The 22,973-nt window shown below is 39.3% G+C and overlaps 1 protein-coding gene across 1 annotated transcript in view; it reads left to right on the top strand.

Moving 5' to 3' along the window:
• The window catches only part of GRM1 (glutamate receptor, metabotropic 1), a 285,034-nt gene that overhangs the window by 187,804 nt on the left and 74,257 nt on the right, over positions 1 to 22,973 (top strand). Inside the window, exons 3-4 of the mRNA XM_011974448.1 lie at positions 8,864 to 9,110; positions 14,170 to 14,338. Of these exons, the coding sequence (XP_011829838.1) occupies positions 8,864 to 9,110; positions 14,170 to 14,338 (416 nt within the window). The remainder of the gene's footprint in view (positions 1 to 8,863; positions 9,111 to 14,169; positions 14,339 to 22,973) is intronic.

Below are 22,973 nucleotides of genomic sequence, written 5' to 3'. Positions count from 1 at the left end.
AGGCTGAAGTGCAATGTCATGATATCGACTCACCACAACCTCCACCTCCCAGGTTCAAGTGATTCTCCTGCCTCAGCCTCCCTAGTAGCTGGGATTACAGGCATGCACCACCATGCCCAGCAAATTTTGTATTTTTAGTAGAGACAGAGTTTCTCCTTGCTGGTCAGGCTGGTCTCAAACTCCTGACCTCAGGTGATCCACCCACCTCGGCCTCCCAAAGTGCTGGGATTACAGGCATAAGCCCCCAAGCCCAGCCAAAAATCCACAGTATATCTTATTCCCATGTGTTGCTGATACAGTAGTAAACCTTATGGTCTATATTTAAATCACAAAGTCTGTTCAGAACATGGCAGCTTCTGTTCCATGCTTCCATTTCATCTACTTGGCCTATTAATTTCAGGAAAATGGCTGAAGGATACTCTGTAATATGTCCTAAAATAGACTTTTTAAGTGCAACATTTTGTCCAGTTATAGGTATTTTGTTGCGTTCATCAGGAGTCAATCATAAAAGTGGATTTATAATGTTAATGCCATATAACATTTATGGTTTTGTTTTTGTAATAAGCAAGACCTTGTATTGGTTACCAGAAGATGTTACGTTAGAATGAAACAAGCCAGAAATAAGTAGAGTTTTACAACAGCTCTTGTATTTCACTCTGTATTATTCCCTTTGTGTTATTAGCTCAGCCTAAATCACTGCAGCATGAAAACAGAGATACTCAGAAAGGACATACCATTGCTTGTCCATAATAGCATAAACTTTGAAGCTTCCTTACATATCTAAAGGAAAGCATCCTTCCTGTCACCCATAAATAAGTAGAGGTGGTACTATCAGCATAGATCTGCCTTCTTAGAGTGTGGGAGAGGCCAAGAGGAATAGGCTTGGCAAGGATTCTGACCCAGCAGGTTGTTGGGTAAGGAATTCGTTCCTGATGGATTCTTACAACAGTCTAACTTCCCACACTGGCTAAAGCAGTCAGCTCTCTGTAGCATACTCTGTCTCTATGATTACCTGCCAAATGCCTCCTGCAGGCCTGCAAAGATTAGTTACTTCAGGGGGAGTGGTTTATAACTCCACAACACTGTTTTGAGCCAGATCAATAATAACAGCGAAGGCACACAGCAAGCAGCCCTTGTTTTCTCTCTTAAAGAAACAAAGAACCCCACAATTCAACTGTTACTGACTGATCCTCGGCATCACTTTAACACCCTTGTGATTGCCCTTATTTGTTTTCCAGATACACCATAATTTTTTGAAACATGAATCAGCTAAATGCAATTGTATTTTCAGAGATTCAAGATCTACCATACATTGTTGTCAATTTGCAAAGAGCCTGCTTTTTATGTGTCACGCACATGAGAAATTTCTTTTTTAACAATAGATTGGAAGGATGCATTTAGAAAAGTGTCTGTATTGTTTGCACATGTAAAGCCCAGGTGGGGTTAAGCAATAGAAATTCAACTAATAATAACAGTGATGATAACATGCGCTTGATTAAATGAGCTTTTCTTTCTTCTCTTCTATCCTACATAGAAGTTAATTTACATTTTAATAAACTGAATAGAAAATAATGGATTTGTTATATTTTCCTATGATGTGATCAAAGATAACCCTTTAGGGAAAGAGTAAAATATAGTGTCAGAAGAAACAATTCCCAGGTCCTAGACTTGGGCACAGGCAAGGCTAGACAGTTCTGAATCTTATCTCAAATTCTCTCTGGAAGAGCATAAAGAAATTTTAGCAGCCAGGCCTTCAAGCAAAATTGAGGGCACTTTATCCCTTTGAGGTCGTCATTTAAAAAATGACCTGATTAATCTTCTTTCAGTAAATCTAAGAATCAGGCAATTTAAAGGAATATGAACTTCATTTTCTTTGCTCGATATTTTAACAATATAAAATAATTACAGCCCTTTCTATTTTGATCTAAATTGAGATTGTATCAAATTAAGCATTGAATATATAATTCTGTCAGGCAAAAATAAGCAGTGGAGAGCGACAAATGTCGAAAAATCAGAAGAGTATTTTCTCCAGGGGGAGTCACGTTTACCATTGTTTCCCCAAATGCTTCCTTGCTTTACGAGGAGATAAAATCATGCTTGTGGTGTCTGTTCTTTAATTCGAAGTTAATGCCAATAATTTAGATTTGGAAAGGTACCACTGGACCTACGTGCATAGTGATGGGGTTGCATTAACGAAATCAAACAGGCATCAACAAAGGTACTTTATTGAGCTAAACATTCTTTCAATATTTCTTAATTCTGAACATTCAAACGGGCACAATATTACTAAGAACTCAGAACAAACATTAATTAAGCTAATGATTTTTGCTAACGAATGTCCTGCTGTCTGTAATGGGACTGCTCCACTAGTTGGGTAGGGCTGCTGCATGCGTGCACAGTGCTGCCTAACAGGGAGTGCCTCCATACGAATTCCTCATCTGTCCTTGCTAACTAAGTCTGTGACCTTGAACTCAGGACCTCTGAGATGTTAGTGGGCCAGTTAATGTATTTCCTTCCCAAATTTAGATCCGAATAAGAAGTAGACCTAGGAATAGACTTGTGAGTGTACATAGAACATTCAAAGAAATTTATAAAAAATTAGAATTAATAAGTACATTTAGCAGCTTGCAGGATTCAAAGTTAGTATGCAAATATCAACAGTATTCCTGTATACTAGCAACAAACAATTAAAAAATAAAAGTATGCCAATTATAGTAGCATCAGAAAAATCAAACATATAGAGCCTACACACTGAAAAATAAATAAAAAAAATTGCTGGGATAAATTAAGAAAACTAAATAAATGAACACTTTCTTCTAGAAATGCTCCATACCATGACCTGGGCAGCAGTTACATGAATGTGTACATATGTAAAAAGCTTTTTGACCTGTAAAGATTTCTGCTCTTTACCATATGTGATTTATACTTCAATGAAAAACGAAACTAACTGATAAACAAAAGACAAAACTGGATCGGGGACATGGTTTTGATATGTGCCCACAATAGACTTTTGAGTACTTGATCCCCAAACTAGGTAGATTAACCTGTCCAGTCATTGATATGGCTGGACAACTACAGTCCACATTTACCGAAGGATGAAGAGCCAATCCTAATCTTCGAGTCAACTGCCTGGTTCCAAATAAGAGGAAAGACTGAGCTGAACATGCCCTCTATTTGTTTTTGTTTTTTTCTAATCCACCAATAAGTAGAAACACTTCTCTCTTCCTAGTAGGTAAGAGAGGCTCAGAAATAAATGTGAGTCTGTTTACAAAGGGATAGTCTGTTTCCCTTTATGAAGGGAAAGGAGGGTGTCCCTCCCCACCCATGACTTAGCTTTGCCCTTTAGTCTTCTCTTTTGTGAAATGGTGATAATAGAACCTATTTCACACAGTGGTGTGAATGGCTTTGCTAAGTACCAATAAATGTGGAATTGGAGGAACAAACTATAAAACTTTAGAGGGGGAAGAGATCTTCAGGAAGATAATCTCACCCATTTATGTTATCCATTTCTGTTCCACAGAAAAATATGACCCCTTCATTATTTTATTATTTTATATATTAGGAAACTGAGGCCTAAGGAGGTCAAGACCCTTGTCCAACCTTCATGGCTTTTTGAAAATACATTACTTTGTTTTTGTTTTGTTTTTTTTGTTTTTTGTTTGGAGAGGGAGCTCCTCTCTTGATGCCCAGGCTGGAGTGCAGTGCCACAGTCTTGTCTCACTGCAACCTCTGCCTCATGGGTTCAAGCAATTCTGCCTCAGCCTCTCGAGTAGGTGGGATTGCAGGTGCCTGCCACCATGCCTGGCTGATTTTTTGTATTTTTAGTAGAGGTGGGGTTTCACCATGTTGGCCAGTCTGGTGTTGAACTGCTGACCTCGGGTGATCCACCCATCTTGGCCTCCCAAACTGTTGCGATGACAGGCGTGAGCCCCGGCGCTCAGTCAGAAATACATTGTTGATATGATATAGCGGAACTGTATCTAATCCCAGCTGCTCATGTGCCTCGTCCAGAGTTCTTTCTGCCTCACCACTCTGCTGAAAAACCATCCTAAATGACAGCAGATAGAGTTGCTGACCCTTCTCCCAGTCACCATAAATGTCCTGTTTTCAGAGGCTACCCTTTCTGTTCCTGTCCCCATGGAGAGCCTGTGTGCTGCTGCACTCAGGTAGCAGTTTATAATCTTTGTTGAGCTTTCACAATAAGAACACGATTACTATTTAGAACCAAGGCAGTTATTTTCATAACCCACTGTGAAGCAGTTAGGCAGGTATTCTTTTGAAAGTAAATAAACAGAGTCAACTGCAATTATTTGGTTCCATTTAACATATTACAAAAAGTAATGGTTTAATGAATCCTAGTGGTCCAAATAGTTAACGTACCACAGAAAATGATTCATAAAATCTCCTTCTCACTAATAACTCTGAGACAAGTGTTATGAAAAGGCACTAAACCCCAGGAAACCAAAGTGTTTTCACCTTCCCACCAAGTGACAATGTTATTGGTTTACAATTCTCTATTCACTAGCCATGAAAATATAGGATCTTTAGAGGACAGGGCATCCTATAGTAGATTTTGTTTGTTCAATAACAGACCCTTACAACATTATCTGGACGGTTGCTGTGGTAAAGGAAATGGCCCTGCAAAAGCCACATGACTTTCCAACTTTATGTCACATGTCCCTGCATGCTAGTTTATTAGACTTGGAGCCAGCAGGGCTGAGTCTGAGGTAGTAGCTGAAGAGAGTTCTTCCTGACAGTAGGACCCCCTTGGGTGTACAGAGCCAGGGAACTGGCAGAGTAAGAGAGCACAGGTACTCACTTCAGATGGACACAAACACACAAACTTTGAGTCTATTTTGGAAAGGGGTGTGAGCTATTACACTGCAAATATTCCGCGGAAGCATGTATCTCCCCTCCTCTCTATATGGCGCTGACAGAATGGGCTTCTTTGTCATCGTTTGCTATTGGTAGATTGGGTGCCAGTACTTGTAGTCAGAGAGAGAGCTGTGCACATCTGGAATGATCCAGAAAGAAGTCCTAAACCAGGCTTGACAATGATGCCAGGGCACTGAAGGATGCCCTGTCCTCTGTCACCAGAAAAGTGTCTCCTCTGTAGATTTCTATACCTGCCCCTGCGTTGCCACTAAGTGTGACAGGAAGAACAAGGACTGAGGAGGCATTTGGATCCAAATTATACCACATGCTTTCCTCACCTGTAAAATAGTGAGACTAATGTTTAGTTGGCAGGATTATGGTAAGCATTATAGCTCATTTATTAAGTATTGTATATAACAAACACTTAAGAAGTGGTAGCTATTATTATTATTACTATGGAGGCTCGCTCTGTCGCCCAGGCTGGAATGTGGTGGCGCGATCTCAGCTCACTGCAAGCTCCGCCTCCTGGGTTTAGGCCATTCTCCTGCCCCAGCTTCCCGAGTAGCTGGGACTACAGGCACCCGCCACCACGCCCGGCGAATTTTTTTCTTTTCTTTTCTTCTTTTCTTTTATTTTCTTTCTTTTCTTTTTTCTTTTCTTTTATTTTCTTTTCTTTTTGTGTGTGTGCTTTTAGTAGAGACGGGGTTTCACTGCATTAGCCAGGATGGTCTCGATCTCCTGACCTTGTGATCCACCCGCCTCGGCCTCCCAAAGTGCTGGGATTACAGGCGTGAGCCACCGTGCCCAGCCGTGTTATTATTATTGTAGACATGAAGCTATTGCCTTTACTTTAAATGCTCTTGCCCAGATATTTGCCTGATTCACTACCTATTCTTCTTCCATTATTCACTCAATGGTCCTCTTTTTGGTGAGGTCGACTGTAACTGATCAACATGATACTGTCTCAACATACCCACTTTTTCTTTCCTGTTCTCTTTTATGTTTTTATGTAACACTGATTTGATTGTAATTATTACATATTTTTCTTAGTTGCGTTAATTTAAAAACATTTTCTGTAGCGTTTTACAAGAATTTAAGTCCTGTGACATCAGGTATTCCTGTATGTTTTGTCTACATAATACCCCATTGACAAAAGCAGTGCCAGATATAGCATAGGTATGAATAAATATTTGTCAAACAAATCTTTTAAAAATTAGATAAATGTGAAATTAGTTAAAAAATAATAACATTCTACTGACTATTGTTTGTATACACATATGTATACATCTATGTACTTATGTTTACGTGTGTCTATACATACATATTTGTACATTAATCTTACCCATAATAACCTCAGAAGATAAGACACAGTTAGAAGGCACCTGGCTTAAGAGAGATGACACAATTTGCCTGGTTTGCCTTTACACCTGTGTTCTCAAAATAATTATTGTCAACACTAACTTTCACTCTAAAAACTGACCCAAGTCATAGGTTATATGATCACCCTAAATGAGGATCAAAAGGAAAACGCTGGTCTCACAGATATACAAGAACAGTTCCTGTCTCAGTGCTGATGAATGAAGTATCCACTAGACAACCACTGGCACTGGCTTAAGAAATTTGTACTGGGGACACCAACATAATTTTTTATCTATGTAAAATAAATCTTTTTTTTTTTTTTGGAGACGGAGTCTCGCTCTGTCGCCCAGGCTGGAGTGCAGTGGCCGGATCTCCGCTCACTGCAAGCTCCGCCTCCCGGGTTTACGCCATTCTCCTGCCTCAGCCTCCCGAGTAGCTGGGACTACAGGCGCCCGCCACCTCGCCCGGCTAGTTTTTTGTACTTTTTAGTAGAGACGGGGTTTCACCGTGTTAGCCCAGGATGGTCTCCATCTCCTGACCTCGCGATCCGCCCGTCTCGGCCTCCCATAGTGCTGGGGTTACAGGCTGTAAAATAAATCTTAAATAGTAGTTATAAAAAACAGGAAGAGCAAACTCAGTGTCCATAAGTCTTGTCCCTAACAGATGATTTTTCATTTGGTAAAGAACGTTGTGTGTTTCTTCTGATATTTTTCTACAGTTTGATCCTGGTGTTGGCTGTAATGACTCCACTTTGGATGATGGTTTTAGTATTGACCAGGACCCTTTAAGGGACTGCTGTCTTGAAGGTTATTTTGCCACTCAGTTTTTGTCTTTCTTTCTTTTTTCCTTTTTTTCTTTAACTCTTGGCAATTTCTCTGATTCTAGTAGCTTTAATATTTAGCATTTGGTCTTCTGGACGAGCCTATAAGGGCTTGCTTAAGAGTTACCAGGCAGATGGCACAAATTTACCTCTTATAGTCCCAGTAAGTTGGAGAGGGAGAGAAAGAAAACCAACAAAAAGGGCCGTGGGTTCTGGGTGACAGACATAAGCTACTCTGTTTAAATGACTCTGCAATTTTTGGAAAGAGGATCTTTACTTTCTTTCTTATATAACTTTCTATACTTATTTTGTGTGGTTTGATTTTAAAATGCCCTTCCTGTCTTTCTGACTCCTCATTTCCACTTGGAAAATTTCCTTCCAATCAGGAAAATATTGCTTTAGCAAATTACACTTTTAACAATGTCCTATCATGAAAAGCTCAAAAATGGATTAAAATCTAATCTTCTTCCCCTTTAACCTAGCCTGGGTATTTTATATCTCACTCTCAGGGTAGATATAAGTAAATCTTTTTCAAGCTTTTGACTACATCTAAATAGATAGGCCTTTAAATAGAACTCTTTAAAAATGTCCATTTTCATCCCAAGTTCGACATCAAAGTCAAAACTCTTTACCGTTTCTTCTAAAGACTCAACCTGTCTAACTTCCTAAATATTCCTCTGCTAGTCTTAGCCTGGGAACCTTAGTGTCCAGTGACCTATTTAGGTTGCAACAAAGAGGGCAGCCAGCAGGGAGTGTGAGGAGCCCTATGTTGTTCTCAACCCCATATGCAGCTAAATTGCTGACTTCCCCACCTTCTAGTACTTCAAGCACACATCACATCGACCCCCCACTGTCAGTCAAATGAGGGAGGAAAAGTTCACTGCAGAGAGAAGCAAATTTCAGGAACCAACTAAAGTCTCTGAATTATGCCAGTGATGTTTCCCAAATATATTTTTTGTTTTCCAAACCTGTTACCTTTATTTCAGCAAACCCAGTTGGTCCCCAAATTTCTCATCCATATATACGTCCAGAAGTCTAGACTTCCAATATGGAGCTTATATCTAACACAATACCATTCTTGTGAACCTGCTTGGCAGTAGGGGATTTTTGATCACCTGTGACATAGGTAGAATTGATTGCAGGCTTTTTGAAATTCACAGGTAAAATCTAAAGGCTAAAATTAATGTGTAGTGTGACTCTTTCATCAAGAAACATTTTACCTGAGTTTCCAATAATTAGCAAATCTGATGTAAATATTTCTGCCCCATCAACCATTTATAAGAAGAGATTCATACTGACCAATTCTAACTCTGGAGTTTTGTGGCCCTGGAAATGAAAAAAATAGTGGAATCACCAAAAGAAAATACCATGGTTTAGATAATGCATAAACTGAATTTCTGTAAATTGTGGATTGTCATAAAGGAATAAAAAATGTTTTTTCAGTACCATGATATAGGAGATTTTTAATATAAATTCCTGTAAACAAAGGGGGAATAAGAGTTATTTCCGTTACTCCTTCAGGATTTCTTTACAATATTTGAAAGTCCTTTATTTTCACCCCTCTGGAATTTGTTTTATATCTCACAAAACCATTATTGAATAGAGAGAATAAAACTGAATAAACTATTTGCAGGTGGAATCCACTAGAGCTAGCCACAAGTACAAAGCTTGCACAGGTGGGCTTGGCTTCTGCCAGTGTCATTGCTCATTCCCTTCCTCTGAGAACCCCCAAAAGCATTTGAGAATTAAACCTAGAAGCCTAGTCTTTATTATTGTGACCTTGGTAGTGATGAATTTTTATTGTTACAGGCAATGAAAGCTTAGAAGAAAACTATGTCCAGGACAGTAAGATGGGGTTTGTCATCAATGCCATCTATGCCATGGCACATGGGCTGCAGAACATGCACCATGCCCTCTGCCCTGGCCACGTGGGCCTCTGCGATGCCATGAAGCCCATCGACGGCAGCAAGCTCCTGGACTTCCTCATCAAGTCCTCATTCATCGGCGTATCTGGAGAGGAGGTGTGGTTTGATGAGAAAGGAGATGCTCCTGGAAGGTAATCTTTTCAGTAATGAATCTAAATAACCTTGTGAGCCTTCCTGTGCCAGACAGATGGCAACTATGGCTTCATCTGGTTCCATGGTTTCTGGGTGTCATGAGGATAGATACAACTAGGTAGCAAAAAGTCCAGGGATAATATCAGATGAAATTACCAAAGACCACACTACTTTTTAAAATATTAAAATACTTCTTTTTCAACACCCGATACCCAGTATTCTACTGGTGCCACCCCCTTACTCAGCTATCACTTAACCCTTTTTCCAGAATGCTTGGGACCTCCCTGCAAGCCCAGGAAACTAAAGAAAGTACACTTGGCCAACAGAAACCTCTCAGACCTTGCCAGTACCGGGCCAGCGTCTTTCTGATTGATTAACTATATACCATTCTGGTTATGAAATATTTTGACTATTACACCTGGTTAAAGAGCTCAATATGCAAAGAGAACTAGGTCCTGCATGTGTCTCCCTTCTCCTCAGTCTAACTTATGTTTCTGCTAACATATCTCGTGGAGCAAGAAAGGAAACAACTTTCTTTTTGGAATCGAGTCCCTATGACTTTTAAAGAATTAATCAAACAAAAAGCAGATAAAAAGTAAACCAAGGTAAATATGCATAAAATCCTCTCCAAGCCATTTTACATACAGTCTGCTCTGCAATACTTGTTTTGATACTACCAGTTGCTCAAGCATAATTGGTACATAGGAAATTTTGTTAGTATCAAGAATAGTTGTGTTCATTCATACGCAATTTCCTAGGAAAGGCATAATCAGAATGGCAGAAGAATTAACACCTTCAAGAGGAAGGAAAAAGGCCCTCAGCTTGGCTGCCACTCAGCAAGCCCAGGGCCTTATAGGCCCTGTCACCTTTCAGTGTATGATGTCCCAGACTTAGAGCTTTTTAGAAAAGCATATGCTGTGTTCAAGTGGAACATCAAATCATGTAATCTTCATTGCTGTAGGTGGATCATTGTCTTTCTTTTACAGATAATAAAACTGGGTATCAGAGAAACTAAGGAACTCATCTAATGTCCACAGATTGCAAGCTGTGGAGGCAAGTGCTCTCACTCTGAGGCTTCTAATCAGGCAACATCACACTGCCTTTTAGCAGATCCTAAAATTAGCAACATGGTTGGCAATCTTCTTTTTGTGTTTTGAGAAAGAGTCTCACTCTGTTGCCCAGGCTGGAGTGCAGTGGCTCAGTCTTGGCTCACTGCAATTTCTGACCCCCGGGGTTCAAGTGATTCCCCTACCTCAGCCTCCCAAGTAGCTATGACTACAGGTGTGTGCTACCATGCCTGGTTAATTTTTTTGTATTTTTAGTAGAGATGGGGTTTCACCATGTTGGCCAGGCCGATCTTGAACTTCTGACCTCAAGTGATCCATTTACCTTGGCCTCCCAAAGTGCTGGGATTACATGTGTAAGCCACTATGCCCGACCTTGGCAACCTTCTTAATGTCATTTCAGAAGTACTGTAAGGGACTGTTTGACCCTAAATAAGCCTCCATGTATCTCTTTATTGTCAGCTTGAAGTCCTGCACTTACGGAGTACCTTGTGAGACCTAACTGGATTCTCCCTGTTAAAATCTGACAGCTCTAGGAAGGATAAATGATATCAGTCATTGTCAGCAATTAAAATGATCAATATATCAGATTTCTTCCAAGCTGCTAGTTAGGTGGGAACAGATTTTGACTGGATGCAAGTGGGGTAGATGGAATGATTCAGGAATTGGGCATGTGAAAAGCTTCGAGGAAGTGGTACCAGGAGCAACAAGTGGGTCTGAGATTCAGAACATTGACTACCTGCCTCTGTAAACCCTCTTTCATCCTGTGTTCCACTGGACACTAGGCTCAATAAGGGGTCAGAATTAGAATGTAAACCTTCCTTCAATGATTCCCAAAGATAGCATACAATGTGCCTAGCACAAGGCCAGATGCATTTTTGATACTTCATAAATTCAAGTTTACTCCTCTCTCTTTACAAGTTATCTAAAATGTAGGTGCATAATTTTAGCTTGTTTCTTCTCCATCTTTAATTAAATATTCAGATCTTACTTAAGCTTTCCCCTGGGTCTTTTCTTAGGGATCATATCCTTTTGCTTGCAATTGGTTAGCATAATCCGTTTTCAATTTCTGTTTCGAAAATCTCCCTGTACGTCCTCCTCCTGTCATACCAGTGTTCATGCTTTTGGTCCCGCTTATAATTACTTCAGTTAATCATCACACAACGTAAACTGAATGCATTGAGAGGATGTTGTGAATATGTAATTTATAGCATAAAAAATTCCAAAATAAAGACCAACATGCCTGGAAGGAACCCTGGGGTCAAAAGAAAAGGCGGTGTTCAGTAATACACGCAGTATGAGGAAGGCTTTTTAAAACGAAGTCAGTAATTTTTCCTTGATATTTTTCATTAGATTTTTTCCCAGCTTTTAGGACTTTTTTAAAAAAATGTGTTTTATACCAAAATATTGTGAATTTTTTTTTGTTTCTAAATGCTAATGAAGTGTGAACTGATTTCTGTTATGAAAAAGCAAATGAGGAAGCTAAAATAAAGTCTTTGGAAACCGATTTAAAGGAAAAAGACATTCTAGAGCCAGCATTGTAGCGAAGCCTTCTTTGTGAGTATGTGAGAAGCTGTAATAATGTAATCTGAAACAAAACACAAAAATTCCTGGAAATGAAAATGGAAATTACTCACATCAAGCACTCACAACAGTACAACAGGTTCCATAGCTCTAATGAATTTAAAATGGAAAGATATCAGAGGTGTAGATTAGTGTCGTTGATCAACAGGATGAGTGTGAGCCAGCAGCCCACAGTTAATTCTCACTTGGCTATCACTCAGAAAGATACTCTAAAGAACTTTCTGGTACGTCTAGCAACTGAGGGATAATAACTCTCTATTAGTCAAAAGTCCGCACAGCAAAGAGATGAATAATGTGCTCTGGGTGTACCATTCCTCTCTTCTCATTCTAAGTGCATTTTGTTTACCTGGCAAAGGAGAGCTTTCTTTACTTTCCCAGAGTACCCTATTCTTTTAGGGGACAACTATTTGTAGAAATTGCAAGAATTTGGAGGTGGAGAAGCCATTAGCTACCCTGTGGGTGACAGAATGCATTTGCACATTAAGAACAGGCAGAAGAGACAATCAACTGACATTCCTTGTCTAGATAAAAAAATAATAATAATAATAATAATAATAAAAGTCTAGGCTAGATACAGCCAATAGGTTTCAGATGCCAACTTAGTTTGATTGGCTGTAGCCTCCTGGAGTGGTAGGCTGAGAGGGATTGTGAGCATGAGTCAGTTTAGAGAGAAATAATTGCAGGAGGGATTAAGCAGGGGTGTGTGAGATGGCAGAGGGATGAAGAGAGCTGATGAAGAAGAGTATGTGTTGATTAATTGCCATTTCCTTCAGTCAAGCACAAAGAGCAAGAGTTCGTGACTCATCTTCTACTCCAGGAGGATGAGCACTTTGCATAGGTACTGCAGAAAAGAAACCCACTTTGCAAAACTAGTAAGGAGCAACCAAGCATGCAGCTTTGGGAAACTGCAACATTAATTATAGAGTGAACAGCAACATGGAAAGGAGATGTAAGAATGCTGGAGTTCCCATGACTGAGACATAAATGATTATGCCAGTACAAAGTTGTTCTCTAGTATTCATGTAGTAATGAAAATAACCAGAGTATTTTAGGACATTAATAGTAATAGAAATAGGAATGAAATCATGCTATTGCCTTATAGATTGTCTTTCTTCATTTAGGATGCTATAGCAAAATATCATAAACTGCATGGTTCACAAATAACAGAAATTTATTGCTCACAGTCCTGGAGGCTGGAAAGTCCAAGAACAAGGCACCAACAGATTTGGTGTCTAGTGAGGGCCTGCTTTCTGGTTCACAGATGGCGCCTTCTAATTGTTTCCTTGTGTGGTGAAAGGGGCAAGAAAGCTTTTTAAGGCTGCTTTTACTAATCTCATTCATGAGGACTTTGTCCTCATGGCCTAATCACCTCCTGAAGGCCCCTCTTCCTAATACCATCACCTTGGGGGTTAGGATTTTCAGCATATGAATGGAAGGGGGTGAACATAAGCATTTCGACCATAGGACATACGCATTTGTCCAGATTATAAAGTAGCTTTTTACATGCCTATCTTAATAAATCTCCACAAGAATCACATGAAGCTTAAAGAGTTTAGTGGCATTCCTAAGTAGTATAATCTACTGTTAAAATGTTAGAAAAGAGACCAGCTTGTACATTCCGATGTTAGATCTTGTGTTCTTTAGATTGTATCAGAGAATGTCCTATATCATATATATACATGGTGTGTGCTGTATAACATGATGTTTTGATATACTGTGTGTATATAGTGAAATGATTACTATAGTGAAGAGTTCTAAGTGTCGGTTTTGCCATTGTGTAGTGTTCCGGAATTTCAAATAACTGCAATAACTGATACCAGTTATTTGGTTTCAAAAATATTTATCCTAATCAGGGAAGAGATTAGTTTAAATGTCAGTGCACAAGACATTAAATCCTCAACATCCTTATTAATTAAAGATGACTTTCTCAGATTTCTTGCTCTCTTAGCACCTTAAAAAAGGTTCCAGACTTGATAAAACTCACCCCTTTTAATACAGTGTAATGAAAATGACAATTGAATGTGAAAAAGAAATTTGGGTTAAAGTAATCAAATAAAAAATTAATGTTCTTATTGATACTTACTCAAAGAATAACTTAGTAAACAATAATTTGAAGGACATGATCAACTTAGCAAACATAACATTATTTTTTTGGAGGATAAGCAGAGAGAAAAGAACAAGAGTAATTTATATTTTAGTGAATATGGATGATACACAGAGATTGAAGAATGGAATATACATATTTGGGATAATCAGAAGAAACATAAGAAATAAACTAAAATATTGGCAGTAGCTGATGTAAGATGATTCTAGCTGTTTTCTTATTTCCATTATTATCTACTTCCCAACTTTCTTTGTTTTCTACATTATGTCTATATTCTATAAGACATGCACGTTGTGCTCTTTGTAGGTATGATATCATGAATCTGCAGTACACTGAAGCTAATCGCTATGACTATGTTCACGTTGGAACCTGGCATGAAGGAGTGCTGAACATTGATGATTACAAAATCCAGATGAACAAGAGTGGAATGGTGCGGTCTGTGTGCAGTGAGCCTTGCTTAAAAGGTCAGATTAAGGTAAGCCACAAATGCATTCTTGCATGCTATCTGTGAGGTGGTCGGCTGCCTGGACATTAGTAAAGAACAACACGGACAATTTTAAAAACATGACTGTCAAGAAAGGGTGTGCCACACTTACAGTTTTGGCTCTTGAGTTTCAGTAAAACTGAAAAGACAAAGATTAGGAAACAGAGTGGGTAAACTCTTATAATATTTGCATAGTTTTTACTTGAATCACAATGATGGGCTGGAATCTTCAATACAATCTAGTCAGGAAACGGATGAGTAATCAAATTTTAAAAATCAAAAACAGAAGTAAATGTGAAAACCAAAGCCAATAGTAGTGCTTAGTCATAGTTCTAGCTATTGTTAAAGAAAGCAGAAGCTGAACAATGCTAAATAAGCAAATAACTAAAATACCAGAAGTTGAAATAAAGTAACACAGACTGGTTATCATTTTCCGTTTCTCTATCAAGTCCTTTGTTTCTTCTGAGACTAGCATTTTTTTTTTTTCAATACAAGAGAGTGTCCCCACTTTCTCACTATTTTCAGGAGCTATTTGGAGGGTGGAGTGGGGCAAGTGAATAACTATGACATCACTATATATAGAAAATGACAATAATCAAGCATCAAATCCTCAGTTGGGTGTGCTAAAGAGGCTTCTTGATGGAGAAAGCATGGAGGCAACACTCTCCGTATCGCAGGCTATTTAAAACCAAACTGGGTGATGCACTAGGAAATGGAGCATAGGGGAAGGATTGTGAATGGCAGGATATGGATTAGAAGACCTAATAGGTCTTTCGCATCCCTAATTTTCTGTGATTCATCTTGAGACACAGACAGGCTGTCACGTAAATGTCTCACAGCACAGCTGGAGCTGGGGTAAATCAGGCATGAGGCTCTGGCTCCCGCCATGCTGACTTGCCACCATGCCATTCGTTGCTTGGGAGCTGCAAAACCACGCATGCAGGAGAGATTCTCTGATAAGTTCATGGAAGGGTCCCCAGGGCAAGAATCTCGTCATATAATGCTAAGTTTAGACAGAGGCTGGACATGCTTTATCTCAACTGACTAAAGAAAATGCAGGATCTGCAACCTGTAACATCTTTTGGTAGCTGAGAAGAGCTATCCTGGTAGACTCAAATTCTCAGTCACTCCAGTCACTTGGACAAAGAAACAAACTTCTGAGATGAATCATCCTAGTTTTAAGTATCTTGTGCCTTCTCTGCAGAAGTTATATTAAATTATTTAATAGTTGTTATGACAACCAGTCAATCAGTATAGACTCCATTCTCATGCTGTGACATGGTATTGGAGGCCTCATGCCATGGCTATGGTAAATCTTTGAATTGGTGGATTATGGGAAGATTTGGTCAATGTGTACTACATGGCTGGGGTCATGTGGGGGATTCAGGAGATATGGAGACACTGATAGCTTCCAAGCAGTGCAGAAGTATTTCAGTAGTCTAAGAATGTGTAAAAGTAGTATGTATGGGCTGATTCCTGTCTAGGTGGAATATTTCCACATGAGGCTGCTGATGATATAAGGTATGTTCTCTGAAATCCAGAGGCCACAAATTTCTCCTTGCCTGTTATCATGAGATGCCAGACCAAGGCATTCTGGTTGCATCATCTTTTCTAGATAGTGGGAAAAAATAGGATATCTGTGGACTGAAGTCATAGGTGGGGAGAGGACAGAAGCCCTGAGCATATGCACTTCTGTCACCCAAAGGATGCCACATGTTGGCTCAGGCTGTCTCTCCAGTTTGGGTATAGCACTGAAGTTATTGTGCCGACAATGACTGGGAAAGAGTTTTTGGAACTACAAAGTTCAGTTTTGCAGGTTATATGGAAAAAATAAAACCTGGCGAGGAAAAAACAAATTGTTGCAAGGATTTGCCGTCCTTGCAAGCTCCCTTGAAAGGAAGGAATTGTGAAAATTCCTTACTGTTACTCTGACTGCCAGGTGGCCGTGAATGGGTGCTCACATACCACGTATGCTCCCCTTTACACCTTCCAGAGGAGAGGCCTTTGTTTGCCCCAATTCAGGGGCAAGCCTGTCCGCATATGTCCCTGCACCTAGACCCTGAAGTATTTCTACCATCATGTTTACACTATGCCCATGCGTATTATTGAAGGAAATCCCAGAAGTTGTTGCTGAGCCATTACAGAGCATTCACTATAAATGCAAAGCACCTGGGGGCCAATATTAGAAAATTGTATATACTGCAGAAAGAAAATGTGCATGTTCTCAATACCAACATGGAGTGGAGGTAATGGGGGATGTCTGTTTTGTTTCTCACAAGCACCTTGGGAGGTATGGAAACAAATAAAATTTGAGTCCCATTTACCAAATAATACTATGCACATTCTAACATCACTAATTTGCCACCTACCAGGCCTAGGATGCATACAGCCAGATCAGTAGCCACTGTCAAGATATAAGAGAAACAGGCAGCTTACAAGGTGATTGTAGGACATACATTTGTATTAACTGGGAAATACAGCCTTTAGGAAAGGGTTATTTGTTTTAAATATCAAATGCCATTTAAACGGCTAAAATAATAATTTGATGTCTTTTCTGATAACCCATAGAACTTTCTTATGACCATTTCCTTTGAATTTGTCAAAAACCCAGTTTTCTTGTGTTATTGATTTTTAGAATTACAAATGTATCTTATAAATACAATATCTTGTGGAGGAAGAAATAATTTCAGTCATACCACAAACACAGGTAAATAAAGTAATACTTTTTATTGTTGTGTGTAACCTTAGTGTCCTGTCAGGAAATAAAGAGCCCACGCCAGATGGTTTACTAGGGGAAATTTAACAGAAGAAAATGGTTACCAAAGTAAAAAGGGGTACTGAGGCAACTCAAAGGTGACCAACAGCAGTGTCTACTCCCACTCCAGAGCTAGAAAGACCCAGGGAAACCTCGTAGCTACTACCTCTGAGCTGTCTCTGAAGTGGGAGAGTGAGGGCACCCTGGCTTTTCTCTTCTCCTTCTCTTTTGCCTCCCATTAGTTCCTCTTACTTTACCAAATCCATCCAGAAGACAACTGGCAAGAGATCCTGGAAAATGTAGTTCACAAGTATCTTCGTTCAGGTTCCCTTGAACCCTACTAACTATGCAAGGCTTAATTACTAATACATTAATGGAAGATTCAATCCTAGAGAAACAAGAATGAGGGAGAAAGGGAAGTGAGATATGGAAGGATGGGGGAAAGCAAAACAAAACAAGATGACACGTTATTGAGGAGGAGATTGCTTCACTGCACATAACTAATCACGTTGCCTCAAGAGGTCACTGGATAGGCTATTCAGACTATTGGAGGAAGGATGGGAGAGGAATGAATGTGTTCACTTCATCCTCTTTTCTGCTTCGTGTGGCCAAAGGTTATGCTCACAGGAAGTTACATCACCAGATCCCTTCAGGCAGCTGCTGAGGAAGCCAGAGCCCAGGCCCTGTAACACAGCGCTTCTTCAGATTCTGGAAGCAATATGAGGAGTGAGAGCCTAGGTGGGTCTCCTATGGTCTGGCCTGGGTCCTGCTACGGTGAGTCCAGCAGGGACAGTTCTGGAACCCAGAGCCTACTCAAAGGGAGGGAGAGACAACTAGAGATGACAGAGATGAAGGAGCAGTGTCGAGACTGCAGTAGCAGACATAACAGCAATGTCTAGAACTCTCCGAGTGTTGATAGCCAAGGGCCCAAGACACAAGTGCAGCCAAAGAGAGTATGCGGCGACAGATAAAATCTGAACAGTGTTGTGCAGGCAAACATCAGGTACCTGGTGTGTGTGTTGATCTCACATACAGAACCCACTGCTGTTTTCCTTGCTGTAGTGAAGGACAGGAAAGGGGCAGAAAGGGGAGGAAAGGTAAAGGAAAAGAAAGTGCTGGAAAGGAGAAGAGAGGTAATCAAGATCAGGGACTAACATATGTCAAGTGTGTTCTTAAGCAAGTACAATAGATGCTTTACAGACATCATTTCAATTACTCCTTAAAACAACCCTTTGAAAGCAGGTATTATCATCCCCCCATTTTATAGACGAGGGAATCTGAGACCCAGAGGGATTGAGTCACTTGCCCCTAAGCTTTCAGCTAGAAATTGCCAAAGCTGGGCTTGGAGCCAACTCAAAGCTGTTATCATCCCACGGACACATGTTGTTCAACTATCTTTCATTATATGAACTGGCACATTTCCTACAAACGCATATTTCATTTTCTAAGCCTTATTTTTTTCAATAGCTCACAATAAAATCATAAGTAAAGAGCCACTTTTAAAATTCTGAGGGAACAGAATCCAGAATTCAGGAAGCAATATTTGTGAAGGAGGCTGGCAGAGTTAATAGAGACTGAGACATTGACAGGGAAGTGAGGGCAAGGATACTGAAGATTGATTTCACTGGCCTCCTGTTCTTTCTCCCCCTCTCTCCTCTCCCTGCTCTCTTCTGCTTTCTTTTTCTCTTAAGTTTATATTTGAATTCTTTTCTCCAAGATGTTGGTTTTGGGTTGGGAGGTTGAGGTAAGAGAATAGAGATAATCTTACCTCTTCCTATCATCACCCAGCCAATCATGACAGAATTCTGGAGATACTAGGTCAATGTGGCACACATCATAAATGTTTCTCCTCATTTACACATGCCCTGCTGTTGTAAAGTGGCACCTTATTTATATATAACAAAGTCCACTCACACATATCTTACACATTATAGACTTCACAATTAACTTTTCATTTACGAGATAAGACATTTCATCTGATTTCTTGGAATTGTCTACCAGAGAAATAAAATGTTCATTTTAAAAGGCATTAGAAATGTAGCCCTAACAAAAGAAGCCTGCTTAATTTAAACCTCTAACATGCTCCTTGCTCAATTTTAGCTTCTTATATGACTGATTTTTCCCATGGATGAGCAAAGAGGCCAAAGAGCAGATTCACTGAGAATCAAAGCAAAGGGAACATGATCATTCTCATTACGACCTAACATACCCTTAAAAATGGATGGAAGTAAGAGAGGTCCACTAAGAAATCATTTATATTTGGCTGGAATTGGAACGTTAAATATGCCTAGGTTTGTGCCGTGAGCATTATTAAATAATGCTGCTACAGGAGTTCGTGTCTGGCTTTTCCTGTTAGTAGATACAGCTACTTGAGAGAAATCGCCAGTGGAGAAAACTTATAATTTCTAATAATATCCTTCTTTAAAAAATAAAATTACTCATATTAATTTTCAGATTGACACCTTTCAACATAGGCCATTGATTAAAAAGTAGCCAAGTTGTGTTCGGTCATGTCTCTTCAAGCCTCTGCAGAGACTGGGATTAGAGTCTCAGATTCCAGAGCATTTGTCATCATCAGCAACCTAAGATTCTTCCTTAGCTCCCTTATCTTAACATCATTTCCCTCTTCCTCTGTACATTTTTCTGCTATTCAAAGAGCTCTCTATATTTACAGTTGCTTAGTTAGCCTAGCTTCCACATTACTGGGTAAAAAATGCTGTTTATCTGGAAGCTTGGATACCCATTCTCCCATTCTTTACCACGATAGTGAAGCAATTAGTACAACCCTACTTTTCCTAATAATAAGAAAAGGAATGTGATGAGGTGAAAGTGATGCTCTAGAACTTAATATAAAATCTGTATATGTGTCTATGTATGTGTATGTATGTACACATATGTGTGGGTGTACTATTAATATATTTCTACTATGTGTAATCAGTTCTTCCTGTTGCTTTATACAGAAACAGCTACATGAAATAGATGTGTTCTCAGCTATTTAAATAGATGATGTCCTCAGGGAGAAAAACAACTTTAATAATGTGATAGATGAAACTAATATTCTATGGAAATCAGCTAGATGAACTTTGAAAAGCCTTATGATTCCACTTACTTTGCAGTGATGGAAACATTGCAACATGTTTGTCAAAATACAAGATTAAAAAAAAAGCTATAACACCATTTCCTGATAAGAGCTACCACTCGAAAGATATTGCCCCTCTGATCTCGCTGGCAGTGGTTGGAAGGTTGAGGGAACAGGAGCCTAAAAAGGCAGAGGAAAATGGTGTTGGGAAGCGGATAGACAACGCATCAGCTTCCACCTTTCCTACTCCCACATTGAATGCAAGTAGCTCATCTGCTGATTTACTTCTAGGTCACATTGTAAATAATGCTGGGTTGATGATTTTATACTCAATTTTTCCATCTGCAATTGCTCCAGGTTCAGAATTCAAAGTGTGTCACATTGTGGCTGTATTTCCTTTCACCTCTAGCTATTTATTTTTGTTTGTAGAGGCTACACCATAGAATATAGAAATAGTTCCTTTCTCCTCCAGTGCATGTGCTTCAAAATTGCTTGTATGCATTTGCTTTCCTCCAGACAGTGTGAGGAGGAATGTTGTCTTGAATATGATAGAAAGAGAATTGTTTAGACCGAAATCTACCTCAAGTAAAATTATCTTATTCTTCAAACGATCATCACTATCTGATTACTACCTGATTGGCACTGGCGTCTCATGACCCTGTCCCCATGACCCAGTCCAGCCAGCCCCGGCTGGCAATAGCTTAATGAGATTATTCCTTTTTCTTTAACCATTTCATGCCTCCTAACGTGGATTATCTTTGAACACTTTTCACATCTGTAATGAGTATTTTTATTCTTGTTCAGCTGTGTCTTATAATTTTGACCAAGTTAATGAATACCTATCTTTTGTTCTCATTTGGAAACATAAAAGAAAATATTAAAGAATAGTACAATGATTACTCACATATCCACCAATCTCATTCAAGAATTATAAATCTTTTAGCATATCATGCCTCTCTCTCTGTCTCTCTTTCTCCCTCTTCTATTTTTTTCAGAACCATTTAAAAGGTAAAAATATCATCAAATTTTATACCTTAATACCTCAGCTTTTATCTTCTAATAAGGACAATTCTCATATAGTCATCAAACCAGCTAAGAAAGTTAACAATAACATCTTCAGCCATATCTGTCACATCCACCCCAGCTTTTTCCCTCTTTGTGAATCAAAACAAGCTAACCATCTAAATCATATAGTTAATGTAACCATTTGGGCGTCTAGTAAAACAATGGTTCAGTTCCTCCACTGTGTAATATCTTCTCAATTCTACTGCAAAATGGCAGGTTCTGAGTACAAATTGCCCACAGGCATATCAAAAAATCACGTACCTGAGAACTCTATGATTATGTAATGATGAGATCTGCCTGTGCTGCTAAAATTTTGAAAAGGAATCAAAGCACAAACATTGTCTTTAGTATCTTATTGTGAATGTAAAAAAAAAAAAAATGAAATTACTATAGTATCTCTGAAGGAGGGGAAACTTCGCAAACACAGGTCAAACTGAAAAATTCCATGGAAGTATCATTAATTTATCCACAACCACTCTAAGTAATGCCTATACCTTCATCACTCCCCCTCTGACCTATATCTGTGCTGTTCTCTTGCTCACTGAACTTTTCTGTTATTACCTCAGATCCAGCCCCTTCATCACTTTCAGGGACAGATCCCCATGGAAAAACACTGTGAATCATGGGCTATTGGGCAGAACAGGGGACACAGCAAGGCTGACATGTCTTTGGTGGCAGTGACAAAAGTGGGGCACATTTAATTTTTTAAGTAGACATTTATTGAAGTATAATGTACACACACAAAAGTAGCAGAGGACAGCACAAGTATGAATATGGAGAGTACGCATCTTACCTAGCCTTACTCTAGCTCTCCACTCTGTCTAGAGCACTCTCTCACCAGATAGCTACGCCCTTTCCCTCCCGCAAGATTTTGCTCAAATGGCAACGTCTTAGTGGGACCTTACTTGACCACCATATGCAAAATGGCAACCCCATATTTCAGGTGTCTTCCCAACAGGACGAGGACCAGAGAAATGCAGGCACCTATGGTACAGACTTCAAGAAGGCGGTCACTCTCAAGGTCCTGCAAGCTGGGTGAGGACTTGCATGTCCCTGAGGGAGAAAGTCTCTTTAAATTTGGTCCCTAGACATTCTCCTTGCCTCATCTTGGTTTCTTCCCTATGACCTATTCCTCTTTCTTGCTTTAGTTTTTCCAAACCCTTTTTTTCCAGAATGACAACTCCTCAAAGGTGGGGATATTATCTGTTTTGTTCACTGATTATTTCCAGCCTTGATACAGTGCCTGACACATTGTATGTAGGCTAGGCAATCAAATGCGTATTTCAAATAAATGAATGAATGGATGAAAGAGTCAATGAATGACTGAATACATATGCTCTGCATAGGCATTTTTATTGACACATAATAATGGTACATGTTTATGGGGTGCACATGATATTTTAATACATGCATACAATGTGTAATGATCAAATCTGGGTCAGTGGGATATCCATCACTTCAAATATTTATCATTTCTTTGTGTTGGGAACATTCCAAATGTTCTCTTCTAGCCATTTTTAAATATACAAGAAATTATTGTTAACTACAGTCCCCCTGTTGTGCTATCAAACACTAGCATTTATTTGTTCTATCTGTTTTTTTATTTTTTATTTTTTATTATACTTTAAGTTCTAGGGTACATGTGCATAACATGCAGGTTTGTTACATATGTATACTTGTGCCATGTTGCTGTGCTGCACCCATCAACTCGTCAGCACCCATCAACT

This window comes from Mandrillus leucophaeus, unplaced genomic scaffold (genome assembly GCF_000951045.1).
Source record: "Mandrillus leucophaeus isolate KB7577 unplaced genomic scaffold, Mleu.le_1.0 Scaffold1451, whole genome shotgun sequence".
In the NCBI taxonomy this organism is placed as follows: domain Eukaryota; kingdom Metazoa; phylum Chordata; class Mammalia; order Primates; family Cercopithecidae; genus Mandrillus; species Mandrillus leucophaeus.
This window is presented reverse-complemented; position numbering and strand designations above follow the sequence as displayed.